This window comes from Podarcis melisellensis (genome assembly GCF_964234715.1).
Source record: "Podarcis melisellensis genome assembly, chromosome: 3".
Lineage (NCBI taxonomy): Eukaryota > Metazoa > Chordata > Lepidosauria > Squamata > Lacertidae > Podarcis > Podarcis melisellensis.
This window is the reverse complement of record NC_138530.1, coordinates 85,169,406-85,191,634: the sequence shown is the minus strand read 5'-3', so window position 1 is coordinate 85,191,634 and position 22,229 is coordinate 85,169,406. Positions and strand designations below refer to the sequence as shown.

Below are 22,229 nucleotides of genomic sequence, written 5' to 3'. Positions count from 1 at the left end.
AAAGGTGCAATGCTTGTGCTTTTTGTTCCAGTACTAGTAAATATCATAACCATTAAGTCCCAACAGCTACTAATAATGCCCATTTTCCAAATGTGTGGCAGTCACTGAAAGTGCCACTTGTTAATTAAACCTGTAACTTCAAGTACAATTACTGCTTGGCAATAACTGTTGTGTTTTGAAATGAATACAAACTATTTGTTAGTTTTTTTTTAGAATGCATAACATGCAATTTTAGACTATATAAAGCACTAAACTGAACACAAAATACTTTCAAGATGCAATTCCTGCCCTGCAATATATTTACTGCCCACATCTGCCCTCTAGCGAAGCTGCACACAATACACAAGTAGCACAGAAAGGTGGTGAATAAAATCCCTGTTACATTGATGTTGATGCAAGCTGTGTCCATTTTTTGAATATGTAAAGAGCGTTTCTAAATAGAAAATGCTGCCTTTTGTCTCTTAATCTCTTCAGTAGAAAAATGATTCCATTTCTGAATGGCTATAAGCTAACCTGTAGTGAAGATGACAATTCTCAAAAGGTGAGAACTATGCAGTCCATCATTTGCAAATCTTCTCTATTAATTTTTCCTAGCAGAATGACAGCAAAAAAATGAAGGGGCTCAGTTTTCCTATGTAACAAATATGCACTAATGTGAACATTTAGAGGAAGGATGGATCATAAATTTAGCAAATGCATAAATAAAAAAGAAAGAGTACAGTACATAGAAAATAAGCCTTCTGAAAGGTGGCAAGGCAGCTGATGCAGGGGGGAAACAGAACAGCCTTAGACAGCCCTGTATGAAGGAATTGCTCAATTCTGACATGCTCGGCATAACAAAAAATATTTGCTGCTAAGAGAACTTGTTCCAAAGAATAGAAAGACATTTCACCTGTGATTCTCTACCACATGTGTTGTGAAGGCAGTAGCAGAATCCAGACTTCCCTTGACTGTTATCTATTGTGTCTACCTTAAGGTTTCCTACCTTAAAAGCTTCTGTTCATGATCATGATACAACACACTGTGTTCATACACATTGACAGTCCCTACATCTTAACCAAGGACATTTTCTCAATACATGTCAGATTCCTTCAACAACAAAAATCTAAATCCTTCTCCATTGTTTTCCTTGGATCTCTGTGCCCTCCATCCCCCCCCCCACTCTCCACAATGTATTTTCATTTAGACCACAAGCCTATGGTCAGTTTCTGAAGTTATTTGTATTATCTTTTTCCTGATTAAATAATTATTAATTTAAGCAAATGTATTGCACGTTTTGGTAGCATAGTTGTGAACATGCACAGTATGATTAGAGCACAGGACAATAGTAGTAAAATAATGTATCTTGGTGTAGTCTAGTCTCTCGTTTCCTCACATGGTACCACCAGCTCCTTGAGAGATCAGGCACTAGAAAGGATGGGAGGGGATTCTACCTGAATTTACACTGCTATACAGAAGAAATAATATAATCAGAATATGTTAAGAGTCCAAAGATCAAGTTCAGTTTAAGTAGAAGATATGCATTAAGAAAGTCATACTAGTTTACTAGTAAGAAACCCCACTAGATATTAGGGCATTCCCAGAGCTATGCAGAATGTACATGTCCTCCCCAAACTTAGTTTGCCCAAAAGGACAATGATACAATTTAATATTCTAATAATTTTAAACTATGCTGGCATTTACAAAATGAATGATACATTTTATATCACAAAGTTTTTGTGAACAAGTAATAATGGAAAAGGTCACTTAAGAGTTGCAGCCTACATATTCAAATGTACCTTTTGTATTTTTGCATCTTTTTAATCAGCACTGGAGTGCTTACCTACAGTGACATTTTCATAGAGATGCAAACATTATTAAATGTTTTGGAAAAACTAAAGCCACTTACATGTACCCTTCAAGAACAAAGAAGCAGGGGAAAGAATCAGTCACGTTCATCACAGCAAAAGCTATACTGTTTTACCTTGACTTCAAATAGCAGCACAAAGCTGGTGAGAGGTTCACTATTAATACCCAAGGTTACCTAAAATCATTTAAATGCAGAACATACTTAAAGCAAGCAATGTTTGTGATACAGCTTCTAACAAAGGGTAACAGGTAGCCATGTTAGCCCATAAGAAGAAAAAGAAGCAAAATCCATATGATTTATTAGGACAAACAAAATGTCACAAAATATACAAGCTTTTGAGTCCCCCAACAGCCTAGGTATTAAAAAAGAGAAGAAAAACAAAGATTGTTTGTTGTCAAGCCATCCATGTCTGCATCTGCTCCCTCCTCCCACACTCTTAAGACTCTTGTATTTTAACCATCTGGCCTGTTGAAGAGTTCTGGAGTAACTGCAAGCTTGCACCCTACTTCATGACATTTTGGTTGGCCTAATTAGCCAATGGGGTTTCTAGCAAGCCCTTATTTATCATTTATGGTGAGGCTCCATGTTTAGAGGTGGTTAACGTGAGAACAAGTTAAGGGCAGATTTGTGGAGTGTCTACCCATCCGTATCCCAAATATAAGGAAAATATTGCTACCGTTCAATCAAAATATGAGAGAGATTCAGTTTTGGCTGTGAAAGAAATCAAAGCAACATATATCCTGTTAAACACTGCAATGAACAACACACCAGGCCAAGCAGTAAACGTTTTTTTCTAAAAACGTTTACACTTGCACAGAGATTCCTTGCAAAGAATACAACCTAGCTCAACTGGATGCTTTGCTGGATTTCAGAAGTTTGCACAGGAAGGCCCCAAGCTTAAAAGCGTTTCAAAATAGTGCCTTAAGATCACTCACAACTCACAAAGTGTTTTGAACAATAGCATAAAAGGCCTGCAAAATCAGACCAACGGTCCTCCTAGTCCAGCAATGTACACCTTAACTCTGATGGTAAGAAGACCACAAGAAAAAAATAATCTGTGTTCATAAATGAGGCTCAAAAACAAGCAAGTGAAACCTTTGCATACATAAGCCCTACCACCACAACCATTGAATGAACACACACACACACACACACACACACAGCACACCGATAGGTGAGCACAAAGGCAACTTTCCCACACAGAAAAGCCACTTCTCAATAATGCAATCCCATGGCACTGGGGAGTTTTGTGCTGTGTGTGTATTTATTAAACAACCACGTGGGTGGATCCAACTGCAGGGGTCTTACTTCCTCAGGTGGTGAATACATCAAATGAAAAATGCTTTATAAACGCTAGGATTTTGTATGCATTCATGTGCTTACACACATTTTCTCCATAAAACTCATAAAAGCGCTGCAAATGTAAGGCAGCATATGTTTATTTCCATCACACAGACAGGGAGTATGGTAGAACTGGAAGAAGCATAATTGCCACTCACCGATTGTATTTTGTTTTTGTTTTTTTAATAATGCAGCTAACTGTGGACATGTGCTGCTGGCCAATGAGACTGGTATAAAGTTCTCTAAATTCTTTGCTTGACGAAGGAACAGTTACTAGAATAAACTGTTTATATAAGTATTAAAAGATTACTTTGTGAAACAGAGCTTGCTATAGTGAAAGCTTTTAATCAGTAAAGACTTTGGCCAAGATGCTGAGAAGGTCAATATTCAGAATACAGAGATCTATAACCGTAATCCCACTTCATACCCTCAGCTCTGACACATTGACTTAGGGATGGCATCAAAATTCTGCTGACTATAGTGTTGAGTCAGGAAGACATCACATCTGCACAATTCATTTTAAAACCTTTCTCTGCCAAGGTACTAACTTTTGAGAAACTGCAACCATAGTTTACTACAAAACTTATTCACACATGAACATATATATTTAGAAGAATTTAGATCATTCTTCTATCATCTATCATCATTTGTCATCTAAAAACTCTAAAACAAGAGTTTACTATTTAACAGATTATAATCTCCACAAAATTCTTATTAAGATTAGGTTCATCAATACTTCCAACAGGAATGGTAAAGCTCAATCATGCTCAACTAAATCAAGCTTCATGGTAAAAAGCTGCCAATATGCACAATGTTAAGAAAAGTGTTTTAAACAGTTTTGAAAAGGAAAGTATTTAATTGAAGGGGGAAGATTCCAGAGTCTAGAAATTTTCTTTTAAAGGCTAAAGCATAATAGCATTCAATTGAGTTTTACCACACACTTAGAGACATGACCTAAACTCAAAAACATTTACCTACAACTCAACTATTCCAATTCACATTTGTTACTCCAACACAACTGAAAGCATTGGCTTTCAGTATAGATTAAGGTCTGTGGAAAGACTTCCAAGTTGTTGTAGGTGAAGCAAACATCAAGATGAACACAAGACAAAAAGATGAATACTTACTGTATATGTAACAGCTGCTACCATTCCAATAAGGGTCAAAGAACTTATAGAGAAGGATAGGGCCGCCAAACCATCTGTAAGACAAAAGGGAAATGCTTTGCTGAAATTCACATTAAGGAACATTTGTTTCCATTTGTTTTCCTTTTTTCCACTGTGTGTGTCATCTCTAAAGGTAAAGGAACCCTGACAGTTGAGTTCAGTTGCGAACAACTCTGGGATTGCAGGACTCATCTCGTTTTACTGGCCAAGGGAGCCGACGTTTGTCCACAGTTTTTCCGGGTCATGTGGCCAGCATGACTAAGCCACTTCTGGCGAAACCAGAGCAGCGCACGGAAATGCCGTTTACCTTCCCGCCAGAGTGGTACCTATTTATCTACTTGCACTTTGACGTGCTTTCCAACTGGTAGGTTGGCAGGAGCTGGGACCGAGCAACAGGAGCTCACCCCATCGCGGGGATTTGAGCGGCCGACCTTCCAATCGGCAAGCCCAAGGCTCTGTGGTTTACACCACAGCACCACCCACATTCCTAGGAAACAGCATAAACAAATATAGAAACATATGCACAGATCAAAAAGAAAATTTCAGCTGCAAGGTTATTCTAGACACAGGACTTACAATATAAATGCTTTTACCATTGTCCAACACAATGGAATGACAGCCTAAGTAAACAAAACAAAGAGTATACCGTCATGAAGTTAAGAGTTCAGAAGATCAATGTCAGCAGTTGTTTCTGGCTGCAGGTTTTTGCCTTAAAATTTGGTATTCCCTGCATCTAACCTTTCTGGGGTCATGAATGTGGTCCGTGCAGGCACAGTGAAAAAGTGACCAATGGGGATAGTGCCCAGGACACTCACAACATTCCAAACATGTAACTCCTGGGAGCAACACTATAACTTAAAAGATTCTTAAAGATGAATGGAATAGTCCAATGAAAACTGTCTTATTTGGAGTAAGGATATACAAAATTATTCACTTCTTAGGTCTCTAACTTACGGCTGCTTCCAAGCTCTTCAAACAAAAGTTTCACTTTCTCCCATTCCGTTGTATTTTTTTGGTTGGGAATATTCAATGGAACAAAGGCTCTAACAAGGAGGAAAAAATAAAAATGTTATCCTCTGATAGTTACCTTGCAAAATACACTACATCAAGACTACAAATGGTCTTACAATACTAGGACGGTGACAGGGCTAATCCATGTTAACATGGAAATTTTTACAGCCTTCTGTACTACATTTCGGTGTTCCTAACAAAAACGGTTTGAAAATATTGACTCTATATTGACTTCACAATATCTGGTGACCAAAGCAGAGGTTTCTGGAAAGCCAGTCAAATGCAGAGAGAGAGAACATTTCAGAACATCAACTATTTATTGAAACTGAGCTTTGCTACAGTTTGTGACAAATACAAAGAGATATTCAACTAAGGCTTACTAAGAGGAAACCTTCTGAAATCATTAATTTAAGTTACTTGTGCCCACTAATTTCAGTGAGTGAGAACGGCCAACATTGGCTATCAACTAAAAACACTTAAAAAGACTATGAAGACCAAACCCTGCCCAATACCCCCCTCCCAAGCTTTGAAGGCATTCCTAAATTAAATACAGAAAACAATCTGCAAAGCTAAAATGAGGGAATTTTATGTCAAAGAAGGATGCACACATCTGCGTGGCACTGAAAGCAAGCATTTTAGCTGACAAACAACAGCTGCGCCACCAACACCCACAGACTTTACAATAATGAGCTGCTACTGCTAGCGAGGGAGCCTAACTTTGTCCCAGCACACTTCAATCTAAGTGGCGGCACAGGGATGAGGAGAGTTTAACTATTTTGACAATATTGGAAAAGTAGCTGATGCAGCACAATGGACACTGTTACTGGAGTTCTTGAGAATACCTAGCGCACTAGAGGAATTACCGCATCCAGTGATAACCAGCAGCATCAGTAGCAGTCCCTTGAAACACTGACTGATTGGATGCTCATGATCTTGGCTCATTAAAACGAAATATGAGCCCTTTGACCAGCATGCAGCCTCCTCGCAAAAGCAAGAAAACAAACCAGGAGGTCTTCCCTTAACCAAAGCTTTCCATGACAACTGAACCGGGGGGAAAAAACCAGCTTCAGAACAAGACAGGAACTTAAACCATTGGAGGTAGCTTAATATCCAAAGCCAGGCAGGACTCAAATTATTCTAAGATCCCTACTGTCAAGGGTGATGATTAAAAATCATTAAGATTAGTAAATGGAGGAGAGAGAAAAGAAAAACCCTGCTCACCATTCTCTTTATGATGAGAGTACATTTCCTTTTCCATGACAGCATGAAAAGCCGTCTCGCCTCCAAGCTCAGGAAGGGGGCAGGACCTCGTCCATGCCATGACATTAAGCATGAGGTTGGTAAGCGGCAAACTACCTGCTGAACTTTGAAATAGGCAGCACCAACTTACTGCTGCACTTCGGAGGTGCTTTAAACATCTCAGAAGTTCAGTGTGAACAGATTCATCCCACTAAGGGAGGAGCAAGGTCTGGAAAGCAGAGATTTTGGCTGGCTACCAAGACCAAACAACCTTGGTAAATCCCTGAGCAAGACACAGTATTTTAGATACTGCTTGTATTGGGAGGGGAGAAATAGACACACAAACACATGGATGGAATATGCATTAAAAACATTTAAAAGTTTCGTAAGAGGGATCAAGTGCAAGTTCAAAGCTGAAGGAGAAGCAGCAGAGAGAACATATAAGAAACAAGACAGCAGGAGACATAGATTAGGGAAGAGATAAGAGGCAATATTATGAAGAGCTTTAAAATGAGAATTGGTTAAATATAGATGTATGGGGGCTGATAAATGAGAGGCAGGCGGTGGTCATTTCAGCAAGCTTGAAAACTACAACATCTTGTGGTGTTAGAATGCAGAAACATATCCACTTACCCAATTAGTAGAAGAGCAGAACAAACCACAAGAAATCCTAGAGTATACTTGACTGCAATTTTAACCTGCTGTAAAATTAGAACAAAAAGTAAGAATATGTAGAAACTAACAATACCTTTATGCTAATTCTACCTACTGCATCTGTCTGGATGCCCCACAAAACAGATTTTTTGAAAATTTATATTGAAAGTTAAATTTTTTCTCAAGGATCTTGATTTATTCCTGTATATCAATAAATTAAAGTTAATTATGAACTTTTATAAGCTCTGCAATTCAAAGACAGGATTTAACTAACGAGTCCCACCAGCTTCTGCTTGCGCACCAGGGTTTTCCTCTCCTCCTCCCACCCGCTCCCCAAAACTGGCTCTGGAGGGGTTGGGGGAACCCCTGGAACAGCACACGGAGAGGAGGGGGGAGAGAGAGTTGTTTCATCTGGAATACCAAAAATGCTTTACTGACAGAACAATAAGAAAAGTGTGACTTTGAATGTCCAATATGCATTAGGCATACTGTTTCATGCAGCAAGCACATCAAATGGTACCAATCTTCTGCTGCCACTATTTCAGTACTGTTTCTTTAAAAATGGGCAAGATACCTGCACTGCAGATATCTACTACATAACAATGGATAATGAAGAAAGAAAGCTCATTACTGGAAGAGCCTTCTGGATATTTTCCATTAAAATGAAAATGAAAGTTTCCACAGTATTTAGGTTCTCATCAATAAAAGAGGATTATATTTTACTTCCAGCTGTTAATTCCTGTTTTCTTGCTTAAGACAATATATAGTTTCTTTATACTAGAGTCTCTCTGTCCCCACCATTTAAATAGGGATGTTTTTTTCCCATTTACTTTTTGGCGCCACAAAGGCACTGTTGTCAAGTCAAAGAGGAGAAAAACACAATATTATTTAATGTAATAAATTATTCTCACTCTTTAAACTGATTAAATACATTCACATGTAGCTTCTAGAGAAGCACACAAACAGGTCACTCTGTGGTGGCCAAATCTGCTTTCTGTAGAAATAATTTTTGAAAGCACTTTATCAATGAAAAATTTACTGCATTAATTACTATCCTGCCTCAAAAGTCACGATCACCAAGCATTTTATAGAATTACTGTGGTTACTGCTGCGTCTATTCACAAACAGACTTCATGGGCATTTATATACGCACAAGTCAATCTCCCTTCACTGACTGTGTTTAGACATGATACTAAACCATTGTTATACATAATGTAAGAAGAGTCTTGTTGGGTCAGACCAAAGATGTTTTTAGTTCAGCAGTCTGTTCTCAGAATAACCAACCAGATGCCTGTGGGTAGTCCACAAACAGGACCTGAGTGCAATAGCACTCTCCTTCTTGCGCTCCCTAGCAACCTATTACAAGGTGTTGAGATGGTGACCATCTCAACACCTTGAAATAGCAAATGCCACGCAGTACATTTTTGCTTCATTTTCCAATACTGCACAGGAAAGAAACAGCAGGTCTAAGCAACCAATCTAAAACTATCTGCTGTGCAGTTGTACTTCCTTTTGCCTGTACTGAATTTTCGGATATTAAAATTCACTGTATTTTGAACCAGCTAGAGTTCACATACCCTCTTCCTCTGGCATGGCTGCAAGGAGATTAGAAACTTTCTCTTTCATTTTAGTTTAGCGTGTCACTTAAATTCTAAGCTGTGGTTAATCTTAACAATGGTCAGTTGAAAACAACCAACTTCATACACTATGTGGTAAGGGTTTACAATGGGAGTTCTCAAAAAGCCAGCACAATTCTTAGCTCAGGATCTACCTGGTGAGCCTCTAAGTAGGTTAACTGACAGATTAAGTCAATACAATTCCCAATACTGGCTTCAAGCATCAGCAGTGTATTTTACTTTTAACACTGGACAGCATTTAATAAGATTGTTTTTCAGCTGGCAGTAGAATAAACCAGAACCTCTTTATTCACTAGATGTTCAAGTTAAGCAATCAGAAATCCTATAAACATCTTACTGAGCATGTGTTGGCATCATCTTCATCCTTCTCCTCGTAGTAGAAGTAGACGAAGGGGATCCATAAGAACACACAAAATAATATGATGGAATAGAGTGCTAGAAGTGAAAGGATGGAAAAATAATCATTCTCCCCAAAAATGATGTTAAAAGAACATGCTAACACACTTCAAACTCTCATTTACTACTACAATATTGGTCTACTGAGGCAATACACTATATATTATATTGCAAGTTATATGAAACTCCAAGGACAAAGTACTGAAAGAAAATCTTAGAGCCGATTGCCATCTTTGCGACATCAACAAAATTAAACACCTGCCGTTTAGCAGGGCTGAGCCTGTTATGTTCAACACAACTATGGTTACTGAAAAAGCTTCCTAACTCAAGTAAGCCTATGAAACTAGCGTTCACAGCTTGAGGTATATGCCACATGTGAATGTATGCTTTACATATTATATGTGCTTCATCTCATGTGCTTTATTGTGCTCTGTTGTCTATGCTTGGTTGCTAAAAACTTCTTTGCTTGTTTTTTTGGCTGTAGCCTGGTTGACCAATTAAAATTTGCTGATGATTGACAAAAGCACATGACTGATTTTATCAATAGTTTTATTATATATATTGTTGGTGCCTCATTTGCTTTACAGGCTCACGTGGGCAAGAGGTAGCAACCCCTGTTCTGAGGAGCTTAGTATGAATTTAAATGGAGAGGTAAAGGGTTGGGAAACAGTGAAAAAGAGTCAAGAGTAACAAGCAAACACTGGCAAACTTGGGTCAATCCCATTTTCAAGTGTTTTATGTCACAATAGCCATGGGCAGGAAGCCTTTATCATTTGTTCTCAGACCAAAATCATATTTTATATCTTCCCTTACCGTGTCACTATTTTATACAAAAATTGCCAGAACTAAAAATTCAGGAATGGTAGAAAATAATTCTTTACTACAGAAAACGGCTCTTTACTACAACTGTCAGTACTAAACAGAAAGAGCCCTATAACTAGTACTTACTGCCACAGTCCTTTTATGCTATCAGCAAGAAACAAGAAAGGTGAATTTACTCCAGAAAATGATATGTACAAATCACACAGTCAAAAGGGATCTCTTCCTTACGTTTTCTTATTGAAAAATTGCAAGTTACAAAAACAAGACTTCAGTCCAATCTTCGGCAAGTATAAAATTTTGTCGCAGTGTGTTTTTTAAAGATAAACATTGGTGAGCAAACAAGAAATCCCAATATGTTGTGGTTCATACATGGAAGAAAACATGCTTTTCTCTGTGGTCATTTTGGCTCACTTCTATCAAAATCTCTTCCCAAAATACGCATCAAAATCACATTATCAAAGATCCTTCAGTGCCCATGTGACTACCAGTGTCATCTTCTATTCTCAAAGCATCCCACCCTTCTACTTTTATTTCCAGGCAAATACATCCATCTTTCAGCAAGAGGAATGACAACATACTTCCTAATATCCTATCACAGCCTACAGGCTGCAAAATGGCTTGCCAACACTTTCTTGATCTGTTAACACACCCACAGGCAACCTCAGACGAAAACTGAATCAAGAAAGATCGAACGACTGACCAGTATGCAGTCTTTAATAAAAAGTCCTGCAGACTCATCTAAATGTCAAAACGTTTTATTTTAAAGATTACAGAGGAAAGCTGTCCACAAAAGTGGCCAGGCTACAGTGTCCAAATAAAAAAATTGTGTGATATTCTGAGTATTTTTTTCTACCTTGGGTGGGGGGAGAGATTTGCTTTCAGCTTTATCTATGATGGGAACTATTCAGTTTGATTTACATTTAGTACCATTCATACCTTTGTACATTTTGGTATCCATTTTGTGAAGTCATGGTTCTGCTCATACAGAATGCCTGGGTACCAGGTGCCTACCTCATTAATCTGACACATTTAGAATCGTTTTCTATTTATACTTAAATCATTAGCTCCATCTGGAGGTTGGTCTGTGCAACAGCATCAAGTCTACAGACTACAAAATATTTCCCTCAAGATGGGGACACTTAACTTTATTATCTAAAATAAAAGTGTGTGTGATAATGCTTCTAGAGGAGGAAATATACGGCTTTCTTGAAGCAGCTTCAAGTACTCACTAGAAACTTAGTTTTATTTCCCTTACTTGTATTCCATTATTTCAATAGCTTAAAAGCCTCAAGAGTCAGCACTTTAGAGTCTCAAATGAATAGGCTTTCCACAAGAGTTTCACATTACCAGTGAATAAAGGTGGGTGAGTACTTTACATTTCTAGCCTATTAGCTTTATGCTAGATACATTAAGTATTACACTGGAAAATTAGGAAGGCTTCTCCTACTAATCCACAGTTCACTCTTCTGTCTGGAGACATGCAACACATTATCTGAACAGCTATGGCTCTGACAGATCATGCAGAACACACCTGCAATTTCCCAGGTATACAAGCTTTAGCAGTGAAAATATTTTCAAGTTTAGAGAAAATGGCTTTGTTAAGAATGGCAAAAGACTACGGTTCTGAATTTATTCTGCTAGAAGGGGGAATCTAGAATGGAAGGAAGAATCAATCGATCAATCAATTGATTGATTATATTTGACTTGCATACCACCCTTCATCATAAATCTCAGGGTGGTTTACAAGATAAAAATACAAGGTAAAAGCATAAATAAACAGTTAAAACAAAAACAACAACACAGTAAGAAGGGGAGCCTCTTAACTTCCATCTGAAGAATGTTATGTTTAACCTTATTGCATCATTTACTCCTGTAAGTAAAAAAACTGTTGTGCCGTGTTATGCTTAAGCTGAAAGGTGAATAGAATTTAGGTAAGACATCCTTTTCCAACAATAACCAGCTACTGACATGTAATGAATTCATAGTGCAGCAGAGTAATATTTTTTCTTCGTGCTCAGGAAGGGAACCACAGTTCTTTCATCATGCTCCCATAAAGAACCCCCATCAAAGTCACATTATGCAAACTGGAACATGTCCTTCGTTGAAGAATTCTCCCCTTACTGTGGGATGTCATTTCCTTAACTAGAAAGGGGTATTTTTAATAAATAAATACTTCTCCTAGCAGGGGACCAAAATGCAGACATCTGCAAAGCGAGGCCAAGATTAAATCAAGGATGCTGATATCCAGAAGCAACTCTACTAAACTATTTGGCAGCATATGAGCAAACATCCTGCTGAGCACATATTAGAATGAAATAACAATGTTTGAAAATATTTTTCTACGTTCTATAATTCAACATGCCATCAGCTTTTTCTGAACTTTAGCAAAAGTAACACAAAATAATAGCTCATTGCAAGCTACTACTTGGGAGGTTAATATGCCGTTTCAGAAACCTTAACCAAATGACTTTAAGACTGCTATCTAAGGAAAGAGATAATTTGAATACTGCACATCAGAGGTAAGTTGATGTAGTGCCCTCCATATTAATGGACTACATGTTCCATCACCCCTGACCACTGGCTATGCTGGCTTCGATTGCTGGCAGTTGGGAGCCCAACAACATCTAGAGAGCATCCTCTGATGTAAATTTTCTGCCTTTCCTAAATAATACCATATGGCAGCCTAATGCACTACAATTCTGAAACAGAGAGGGAAGACAAGAGTGGCAGAATGATATGTATAAAAAAACCAAGTTTGATATTTGTCATTTCCAGCTAAAGATCTCAGGAAGCAAGGCTGCTCAAGATATTTTAATGAGATACTGGAAGTCTTGAAAAAAGTCAGTGTTTAATGTTCTAAATTTTATGAACAACTGATCTGATTAAGGGACCAATCAGAACTCACAATGCATGTTTCTAGAAGGGGGTTAGGAGGCCAACAGAAATACATACATACATAATTTTAATTGTATGCTGCATTTCCATAGTTAAAACCATATTCAAGGTGGCTTACAACACGAAAAAAAAACCTTAATTACAAACATAACAAAATAGAAGACCTTCAGAGAACAAAAGAACTCCTGTTCACAGGATAGCCAGAAAAAAATAATGTGAAGTAGCAGAACATAGCAAAAACCACAATTTAAAATTAAAAACTAGTATACACATGAAATATGCCACAAAACTACATGATCTGAACATAAAGAGTGTTATTTTATAATACTTACTGTAATATGCATATAATACTGTGTCTTCAATTTGCCTTGTAACATTTGGATCTGCCCAAGCCTGGAAATGTTGATAGAAGAAGAAAAACAACAACAATATTACATTAAATAGCAATTTGTGTAAGCTGTATACAATAACTACTTTCAAATATCAACTTCTGCTACATCGCATACATGTAGATGGGCAATTGAACTTCAAAGAATCACCTCAACAAATGAAATTAAGACCATTCTACTTTCCCTCTCCTCTGAAGAGTTGCGCTATGGAGATGACAGCTGAATGTGGTGTATCTTACTGAAGAAGAACCATTCAGTACAAACACAGATTACTTTTCAGCCATAGTAGTTGTGATCTTGCATACCCAAAACAATTAAATAACTTGTTACTAAATATCTTTATTTCCTTTTAAGGCTCAGTCAGAAACCCATAGACATTTACAATGTAAAGCAATATGGCTTGCAGTTCCCAGATAAGTTCCCACATAATGCATGCATAAATATATGTATACCTAGTTGCTGATCAGTTGGTTGCACGGACCTCTTCAACTTTCAAATAATCTATCTCGTAATGAATCAAATGTTGCTACATTAGCAAGAACTCAATGCAATTCTATTTCTTTTTTTTTTTTTAATATAATTTTTATTAAGATTTTCCAAATTAAAAACAAATTAGATCCAATTCATACACTTTCTTCCAAAACCAAAGCTAGGACTTCCCCTTCCCGCCCCCAATTGCGTTCCAAATCTTCCGAATAAGCAATTAAATTCAACAAGTTTTTATCCCATGACTCACTTAACATCAATAACCCAATTTTTCCAAATTCCCATCCCCTAAGATCGATTTTTTCCCTTCCACGAGTTCCCCCTTTCAAAATTTTATAAAAAAAGAAAAAAAGATATAAAGATAAAAAAATAATTTTACAACCTTTGGATTCCAAATTTCCCTCCCCCCTTTCTCTGTTGTGTTCCTTCTATCCCTTCATCCTAATGTCTTCCTGAAGTTCCTACCCACTTAATCCATGTCCCTCTAGTAGTTTGCCAGTCATATTTAATTACAAATGTCCAATCTTGGAAGGAGTCTGTCTCAAAAAGGGGCCCATTTTTTCTATCCAGATTTTTATATCCAGGAGTAAAAAACTCCCATTTAATTTCCATAAGCTTGTCAAATCTGGATGTCCCAAATGTTCCCAATTCTGTCCAGTTCATGATGTTTCCATATTCTTGTCATTCTCTCTCCTCCTTCTGTTTCCCTGTTTTCCCGCAAAAATGTTCTTTTTCCATGACCTTCTTATTTTCTGCAGAGGCTTGTTATTCAGAAGCAAAACATTATGTCATGTCCCTTTCGTTTTCCAACTAAAGAATCCATTGTTTCCTGTAGTTTGTAGCCCTCTGTAGACAAAACAATGTTCCATTTCTGCAGTTCCCAAGAGATTAAAAGTTACAACTGTTCAGGTTTCCTGAGAAAAACACATGCAATGTCGCTCAGCTCCTCTAGGTGGATCGCAGTAACTATGTTCCCTTCCAGATCGAATCCATTAGTCCAAATAGTTTGTAAATCCTTATTTGAAACAATTTGTATACAATTTAGAACAAATGTAACCGGCAAAGTCCTCAAAGCAAAGTCCCTGCTTTATTCTTCCGTTTTGACAGCCTTTGACAGCTGTCAAAACTCCCGATGCTCTTCCCCAGGTAGTTTCGCGGATCACTCCAGGGATTCCGGGGGGGGGGTTGTTTTTTTTAATACAAATTCCACTTTTCTCCTCCAGCACAGTCTTATAATTTTCCCTCGCGAAGTTGCTAATTCATGAAGATAGAGATACGCTCGATCTTAGTCGTTAAGTCCTTTGTTTTGGCTCTTCTACAATTAAGGGGTAGGCTGACTTCCTTTTTTCCACCTCCCCCGTTCGCTCCAGATTTTAAAAATTTATCCCTCTTTTTTAATCCATAGTCCAATTACTCACGGGTTCTTCTTTTAGGTCCAAATTTTCAATAGAAGAAGTCAGCGCTCTCCGCCGGATGGCATGCGGCTGCGCTCGGCAGGGATAGCAGAGAACTCAAAGCACCACGCTTCTCCCCGGCGCCCGATCCGTAGCCTTTAAAAAGGCTCCTTCACGAGCCGGGAGGGCGCTAACGGTGCCAGCCGAGTCTCCATGTCCACGGCCTCACTCTGGCCGTGGTTTTTGAGGGTCCCCGCATCGCCGGTGCGGTAGGACCCAGCCCCTGCCGAGCAGGCTCCCTCCGGAGCTCGGAGGGAGCCCGCCATTCGGCGATGGCGCCGACCCGGAAGCTGTCAATGCAATTCTATTTCTAAAGCAGTCACTGTTATGACCCGAGGAGGGGTGAGTAAGTCTAACAACAACAAAAAATCACTCTAACTACTAGAACCCTATTTATCTAAAGCCTTGCACTGGAGTAATTCCAGGGAAATAATAATCTTATCTGAAATGATAAAAATAGACAAAAAAAACCCCCACAATCGTATCTTATTAATTTACACTGGTTTGGAAGAGTCGGACATGACTAAATGACTAAACAACAACAAAGCCCTCATTCCTCTCATCCAGTTGACAGCAATGTGGTCTATCCCCCAAACTAGGCTGATTTTGAATGCTGCACATTATTACCCTTCCAAGCTCCAGTACTGCCCGAAAAAACCAGGGTCCACAAACAGAAGCATGGCTTGCAGTCTGCCTCCATCTGTCCTCACTACCAACCCAGCCAAACCAAATCCATTAACATGTGCAGAGACAAGGATTCTCTCATTTGCACTCCCTTATGGAGAAGGAAAGAAAAAGCAGGACTCTGGCAGAAATGGTTTACATGTCCAAACTGCTGAAAATGAGAGAAGACTCCATCACTTCTCCTGGAAAGCATAGAGAGGCAGAGTCATGCTTCTCTTGCACAGGGTTATGGAAAGATTCCTGTGGCTTATCTTATCCAAACCACTGGTCAGAAATCCTCACCTTTCTGCCATGCCTTTTGGATCTGAGGAAGAACTCTTCTCAAAAATTTGGAGAATGATAAAACAGCAGAAATTTCCCTATTTCTTCCCTTCTCTGAACATCCATGCAAAAGACACAAGACTACCTTTCTTCCAAGCTCTAGCTCTGAAAGAAGCACAGACTTTTCTCTCAGCTGTCTTGCAGTTTGGAAAAAGGTGCAGGACAAGACCCGCCAGTCACATTCCAGCTATGTTATCCCTTCTCCAAATTGCAGTGCAGAGGCTGTCAGAGCTCTTGCAAACGTCCATGGGTACTTGCCCCTGATGACTTTTAACTATGGATGTCTGCCAAAAGTGTTTAAGTAGATCACTTGCTCAGAAGAATGTGGACAGGTATGCTTAATTTGAGCTCTTTCTGAATAAACAAAATACTTAAAACACGCACGTCTACTTTCCACCTCTATTCCACAGTCTGTAAGGCATAAGACACTGGAGAATCCTGGTTTCAACGTCTCACTTGGTGCCTGAAAAAGCCATACCCAACATTACTAGATACAGCACTATGGCTGTTAAGTAAACAAAATGTGTACTTAATGTGGCACTGGGAGGCAACATTCTACTTTTAATTTGTACCCTTTATTCAGAGCCTCTTTGAACCCTTTATTCAGAGTCACTTCATATCTTTACATCAAGTTTACAAGGCCCTGTTTCCAGTGAAATGCAGGTTCTGAAAGTAAACTTGACAAACACAGAATTTGACACAGGAGTGACCATACAGGTTTCTGTTAATTCAGCCAGAGAGACTGCTATAGCTAATAGGAAAAAGAAAATGTCAGTGTTAGAAGCAGAACTGCTCAGGAGTTAGAAAAGAACTGTTGTGTACTATGTTAGGGAAGAAGGGAGGTGTTTATTCCACTATGTACCTTCTACTACCTCCAAGTGCAAAGTGAAGCCACCCTAAAAACATGGCACAACAAAATTTCTCCATAACAAGAAAGAAGCAGGACAACAGTATTTTCCTTAGGGAAAAGACACCTGACATTCTCCATCATCACTCCAACAGCAGGTATGTTAATCAAACTTCTTCTTTTTTAAAGTAACATAATGAGTAGTTTATTCCCTTTTAGAGAAGGGGAATTACTTCTGGGGGTGATCTTAATAGGATTCGTATTAAAAAGCTAGACTGAAAGTGCTTACAGGAATGGAAGAAATAAGGTGACCTAGGAGAATGGAAGTGACTATTGCAACAGTTTAACTTAACAGATGGGAACTGGAATTTATATCCTTTCCCCTGAAATCCATTCTTACTCCAGGCTGGATAACACTTTAAGAGACCGATTGCTTTTCCATAATCCAACTGTGGCTATAACTGAACCACAGAAAAATTCAAATTACAACTTGCCCTTAAAAGATTTGAGGTGGGCATTCATTTAGGACAAATATGTATATACTGTATGTGTATATCTATATCTGTGTTGGGCCACAAGTCTTTCAAACATGTATTTCAGATGCTGTGGCTATAGGCAGAGAGACTGAATGCAGAAGTTTTGTAATAACCCAAAGACATTTTTTTCCTCTTACTGCAATTTTTAACAAAATCTAGAATTTAATATGTTAAAGGGATCAGAATTTAGCATCTTAAGTTTCAGATGCTTCTAAAATTCATAAAGGGGGGAAATGAGTTTATAATAATTGTATATAAAGCACAGCAACTGAAGTCCCATGGTGGGCCAGATCACAAATAATCTGATGATGACTTTCCATGTCATATGCACCTTGTTAATCCTTTCTCAAGACAAATTCCCTTCCTTCTACCCGTATATCCAAAAATTCAATATTTCCAATCATCTGAAGGCAACTCTGTTTAGGGAAGTTTTTAATGTTTGATGTTTTATCATGTTTTTAATATTCTGTTGGGAGCTGCCCAGAATGGCTGGGGAAACCCAGCCAAGTGGGTGGGGTATAAATTTATTTATTATTATTATTATTATTATTGGAAGAAACATGGATCTTGGAATTCACATTAAGAAAAATAAGCCACTACACAACTTAACCTGCAAGGAGTATAATTCATATAGCCCTGGCTATATTCTGAAGATGTATGTATCCTAGATAAAAATATATCCAGTCACAGTGGATAGGTACAAATGAGCAACACACGCAGTAATACTCTAAACAATGGACAAGCAGTACCAATTTAAGATTAGTCACATGTGATATGCAAATTATCGTCACTTCAATAAGTTATTTCTGCCTTTTCAACTAGTACCATTTCTGTTTATTAATTTATGGTTTTAATATATACATATGGAAAACAAACACACACAAAAAGAAAGAAGTTTATATAACCCACTGCCTTTAAAAACAAATTCAAGACATTACTGCCATTAATCCTGTTTTTAACCAAACTCAGGTAATACAACATACAAAATTCCAATGCTGAACCAGTGCCAAACACTAACTGATCCTTCTGCTTCAGCTCTCCTAACACACATTACATATATGTACAAGGCTGGAAAGGGAAGCAATTGTTTTTACATCCAGTGACACTGCACATTTTGTAATACAGCTGCCCTCTTCCTGTTGAAAACGTAGTTTTATGATATTTGACATGTGGGCCTGGTTCAGAGATAACATTGCTCAATCTGCTGATTATGGTTAGGAGGCTGGAAGTTCCCTGAAAGCTCATGCCTTGTTTATCCCTCAGCTCAAGTTTGTATGTAACTCCTTCCCCACCCTTTCGTGTTATAACTAACTATAGTGTACTGTTGTGTCTGCACCAGTGTTAAAATAATTACCAATAGGTAAATCAAGCAGCTTCCTGGTTTCAATATTTAAGAAGCTAACAAACATTAGTGTAGCTATTGGCATGCCAATGCAGACATAACACTGCACAAGGTAATGTTCAAAAGGGAAGGGAAGAGTAAGCAGTGTGCAAGCTCAAAGGAGATGGAGCAGTCACACTTGAGGGAATGCCTGATCTTCTAGCCATAGGTTAGGAGACTGAATAATAATTAGAACAGTGTTGCCTGGTGTGCCGTGGGAAAAATTGAAAAATTCGAAAGATTTAAAAATAAAGTATTTTATAATTTTTCATATTTCTGTTTACTTACTATTTCATAATAAAGTAATTATAAAATACTTTGTGTTTATTTGATTCCTATTCAAGAGAATTACTTTATATATAGTCAATATAGGCACAGAGTTAATTTTTTAAACATTTTTTAATGGTGGTGTGCCTTGTGATTTTTTTCATGAAACAAGTGTGCCTTTGCCCAAAAAAGGTTGAAAAACACTGAATTAGAAGATACAATATTGCCCAATCAACAGACCAATCCTGTTCATTTGTCTTAGTTGTTGGTCTCATTTTTCATGGGCTTATCCCCTACTAAGTGTGTTTATCATTGCAGCCCACTTAAATATATTTTAAGTAGCTGGAAGGGGTAATCAATACATACCTTGAATGTCCCATTTTGGTTTTTCACATAAGAAACCAGAAAAATGTCAACTGGCAGAAGTGCTGATGTAATAAGTGCTATTGCAAGAGCGAAAATAGCTGTTATAGTAGAGATTACTTCACTTTCACGTCTGCTCTGGTACTTGCGGACATAAACCCAGCAGAATATCAGGATAACCTAAAAACAATAATACAGAAGTTACTACAACCCAGTAAAAAAATCATATTCTTGCCATAATTCCATTTCTCAATACAAAAACAAAATCAATGCAAAGGTATGTACTCTCTATGGACAGATTTTTTAATTGTGTTTCTTTTGAGATTTTCCCTTTCACCAGGTCAGCATTTCATCCCCCCAACAAGATGCAGCAATGGGTTAGAAAATTACAAAGCCATTATTTTTAAGTGCAGATTCAACATTTGAAAGGCTATAAGCTTCTATTTTAAGCAGCTTCATATCTTATCTGAATGTTAATGTAATGAGTCAGTTCTTACAACTGGTAACTGAATACCTCAGGACTCTATTTTACCTTGTAACAGCAAGTTTCCCATTTGCTACCAGGATTGTTACCAATGAGGTAACACATATAAGGCTATCCTGAACTCCTAAAACATTTGTAAATTTATTAACAGATTGGTAAACTTTCAGGCAAATTGAAACCAACATGATCTTAATCTAGTTCAGGATGACTTATTGTTTACAAATCTATGATGTAACAATGACTGGTTGCCCAAGGTTAGCTAATGAGCTCCATGCTGAGTGGGCAGCAAGTCAAGTCTCCCTTGTCTAAATCCAATATCCTATCCATTACACCAGACTGGCTCTCACACTTGCTCTTTTGGACTGTCCAGGGTTCTACTTATTTGGTCATAGGAAGCTTTATGACTGCAGGAAATGCTTTTTTAAGGGGGTACTCAAAGGTACACAGTACCGACATCTCTTTTCTGTTGTTAAAAAGTATGGCACTTACTGTAACAACTTCAGGGTGAGTACTGGCACCTATTTTTCAGGGCGGGGGGGGGGGCACTGACTGCAGGTCCTCTGTCACAGTCATAAAACAAAACTGTGACATCCCAGAGACCCCAAACAAAGCCTGACCCATGCATGGGTGGTTGCCCATTCTGTCCACTAAAGCCAGACTCCCCAAATCTGCTACTACCATCTACAGTGCTCCCTACTTCTCTCTCAGATACACGCACAGACCTCTTCACATTCACACAGGGATTGTGCATGCGTAGCCCAGTGTTTTTAAGGCACCTGTTGTGCAAACATACATCATTACATTTGCAGAAATGTAATGTTCTATGTAGATGCTTGCCACACTGAAATGGTTAATGTAACCCTAGTATGTCCTCTCAATATTTACTGAAGATCTGTAGAGAGGTTTGGCAATAAAAAGCCATTTAATGCATGCTGAAGGGCAGAGTGGACATCTTAGACTGTATTAGCAATGGAAATTATTGAGCCATGGGGTGCTATTTAGTTTGGACATCTGCATATATGATATACACAAGCCTTAAGCAAGTACAAAAAGTTTGTTCATAAGTTCCACACTCCCTCATTGCAAGCCAAGGTAGGCATTAATTTATTTCATACCATCAATACATCTGGTACTTAAAACAGGGCAGGAGAAAGAAAAACAGTTCCCCCGCTCAAGACCTTACATTTCCATACTGGTATGCTCAAGTAGAAGAATTCTAGACAGTACCATTTCAAGACTGGTGTATAAATTTCATATGCTTACCAATGCAAAACAAAAACAAACACTCCCTCCCTATTGCACATCAGAGTAAAGGGCTATAAACCAAACTCTACCTGCAAGTGTTACTACAGTGGTACCTCGGGTTACATATGCTTCAGGTTACATACGCTTCAGGTTACAGACTCCGTTAACCCAGAAATAGTGCTTCAGGATAAGAACTTTGCTTCAGGATGAGAATAGAAATCGTGCTCCAGCGGCAGCGGGAGGACCCATTAGCTAAAGTGGTGCTTCAGGTTAAGAACAGTTTCAGGTTAAGAATGGACCTCCGGAACGAATTAAGTACTTAACCCGAGGTACCACTGTATTTGCTACATGCAGCCCTGAGCAGTACTGTTCTAATGCCACTTTACTTTGCAAAATGCCAGTCACCCCTGCTACTCTAACCTCTCGAGTGGATGACAGGATCAGTGAAGGAAGGGTGCAAAAAGGGACGCCTAACCCACCTTACACTTTAACGACAAGGTGGCTTTAACTGGGAAACCTACAGGCACACACACATATAGGGGCTCTTTCCGCACCCGCTGGAAAACAAGGAAACGACATTTGGCTATTATTTGCTAGATTCTCTTCCTCCCGAGCACTTCGGCTTGCGCAGTTTTTCACTCGCTTGCTAGAAAGCAAATCCCATGGGTGCAATTTTATTTCTAAACAGGTACACTGCGCCACGTCGTTTCTCTTACGCGCCCTAAGCAACGACGGCTGCCAGCCTATGCAAACTTAACTTGA

General features: G+C 38.5%; 1 protein-coding gene across 1 annotated transcript in view; it reads right to left on the bottom strand.

Moving 5' to 3' along the window:
• The window catches only part of LMBRD1 (LMBR1 domain containing 1), a 46,783-nt gene that overhangs the window by 24,214 nt on the left and 340 nt on the right, over positions 1-22,229 (bottom strand). The window contains exons 2-7 of the mRNA XM_081906302.1: positions 19,742-19,918; positions 13,343-13,403; positions 9,235-9,332; positions 7,240-7,307; positions 5,311-5,399; positions 4,318-4,391 (exon numbers count right to left, since the gene is read on the bottom strand). Coding sequence (XP_081762428.1) covers positions 4,318-4,391; positions 5,311-5,399; positions 7,240-7,307; positions 9,235-9,332; positions 13,343-13,403; positions 19,742-19,918 — 567 coding nt within the window. The remainder of the gene's footprint in view (positions 1-4,317; positions 4,392-5,310; positions 5,400-7,239; positions 7,308-9,234; positions 9,333-13,342; positions 13,404-19,741; positions 19,919-22,229) is intronic.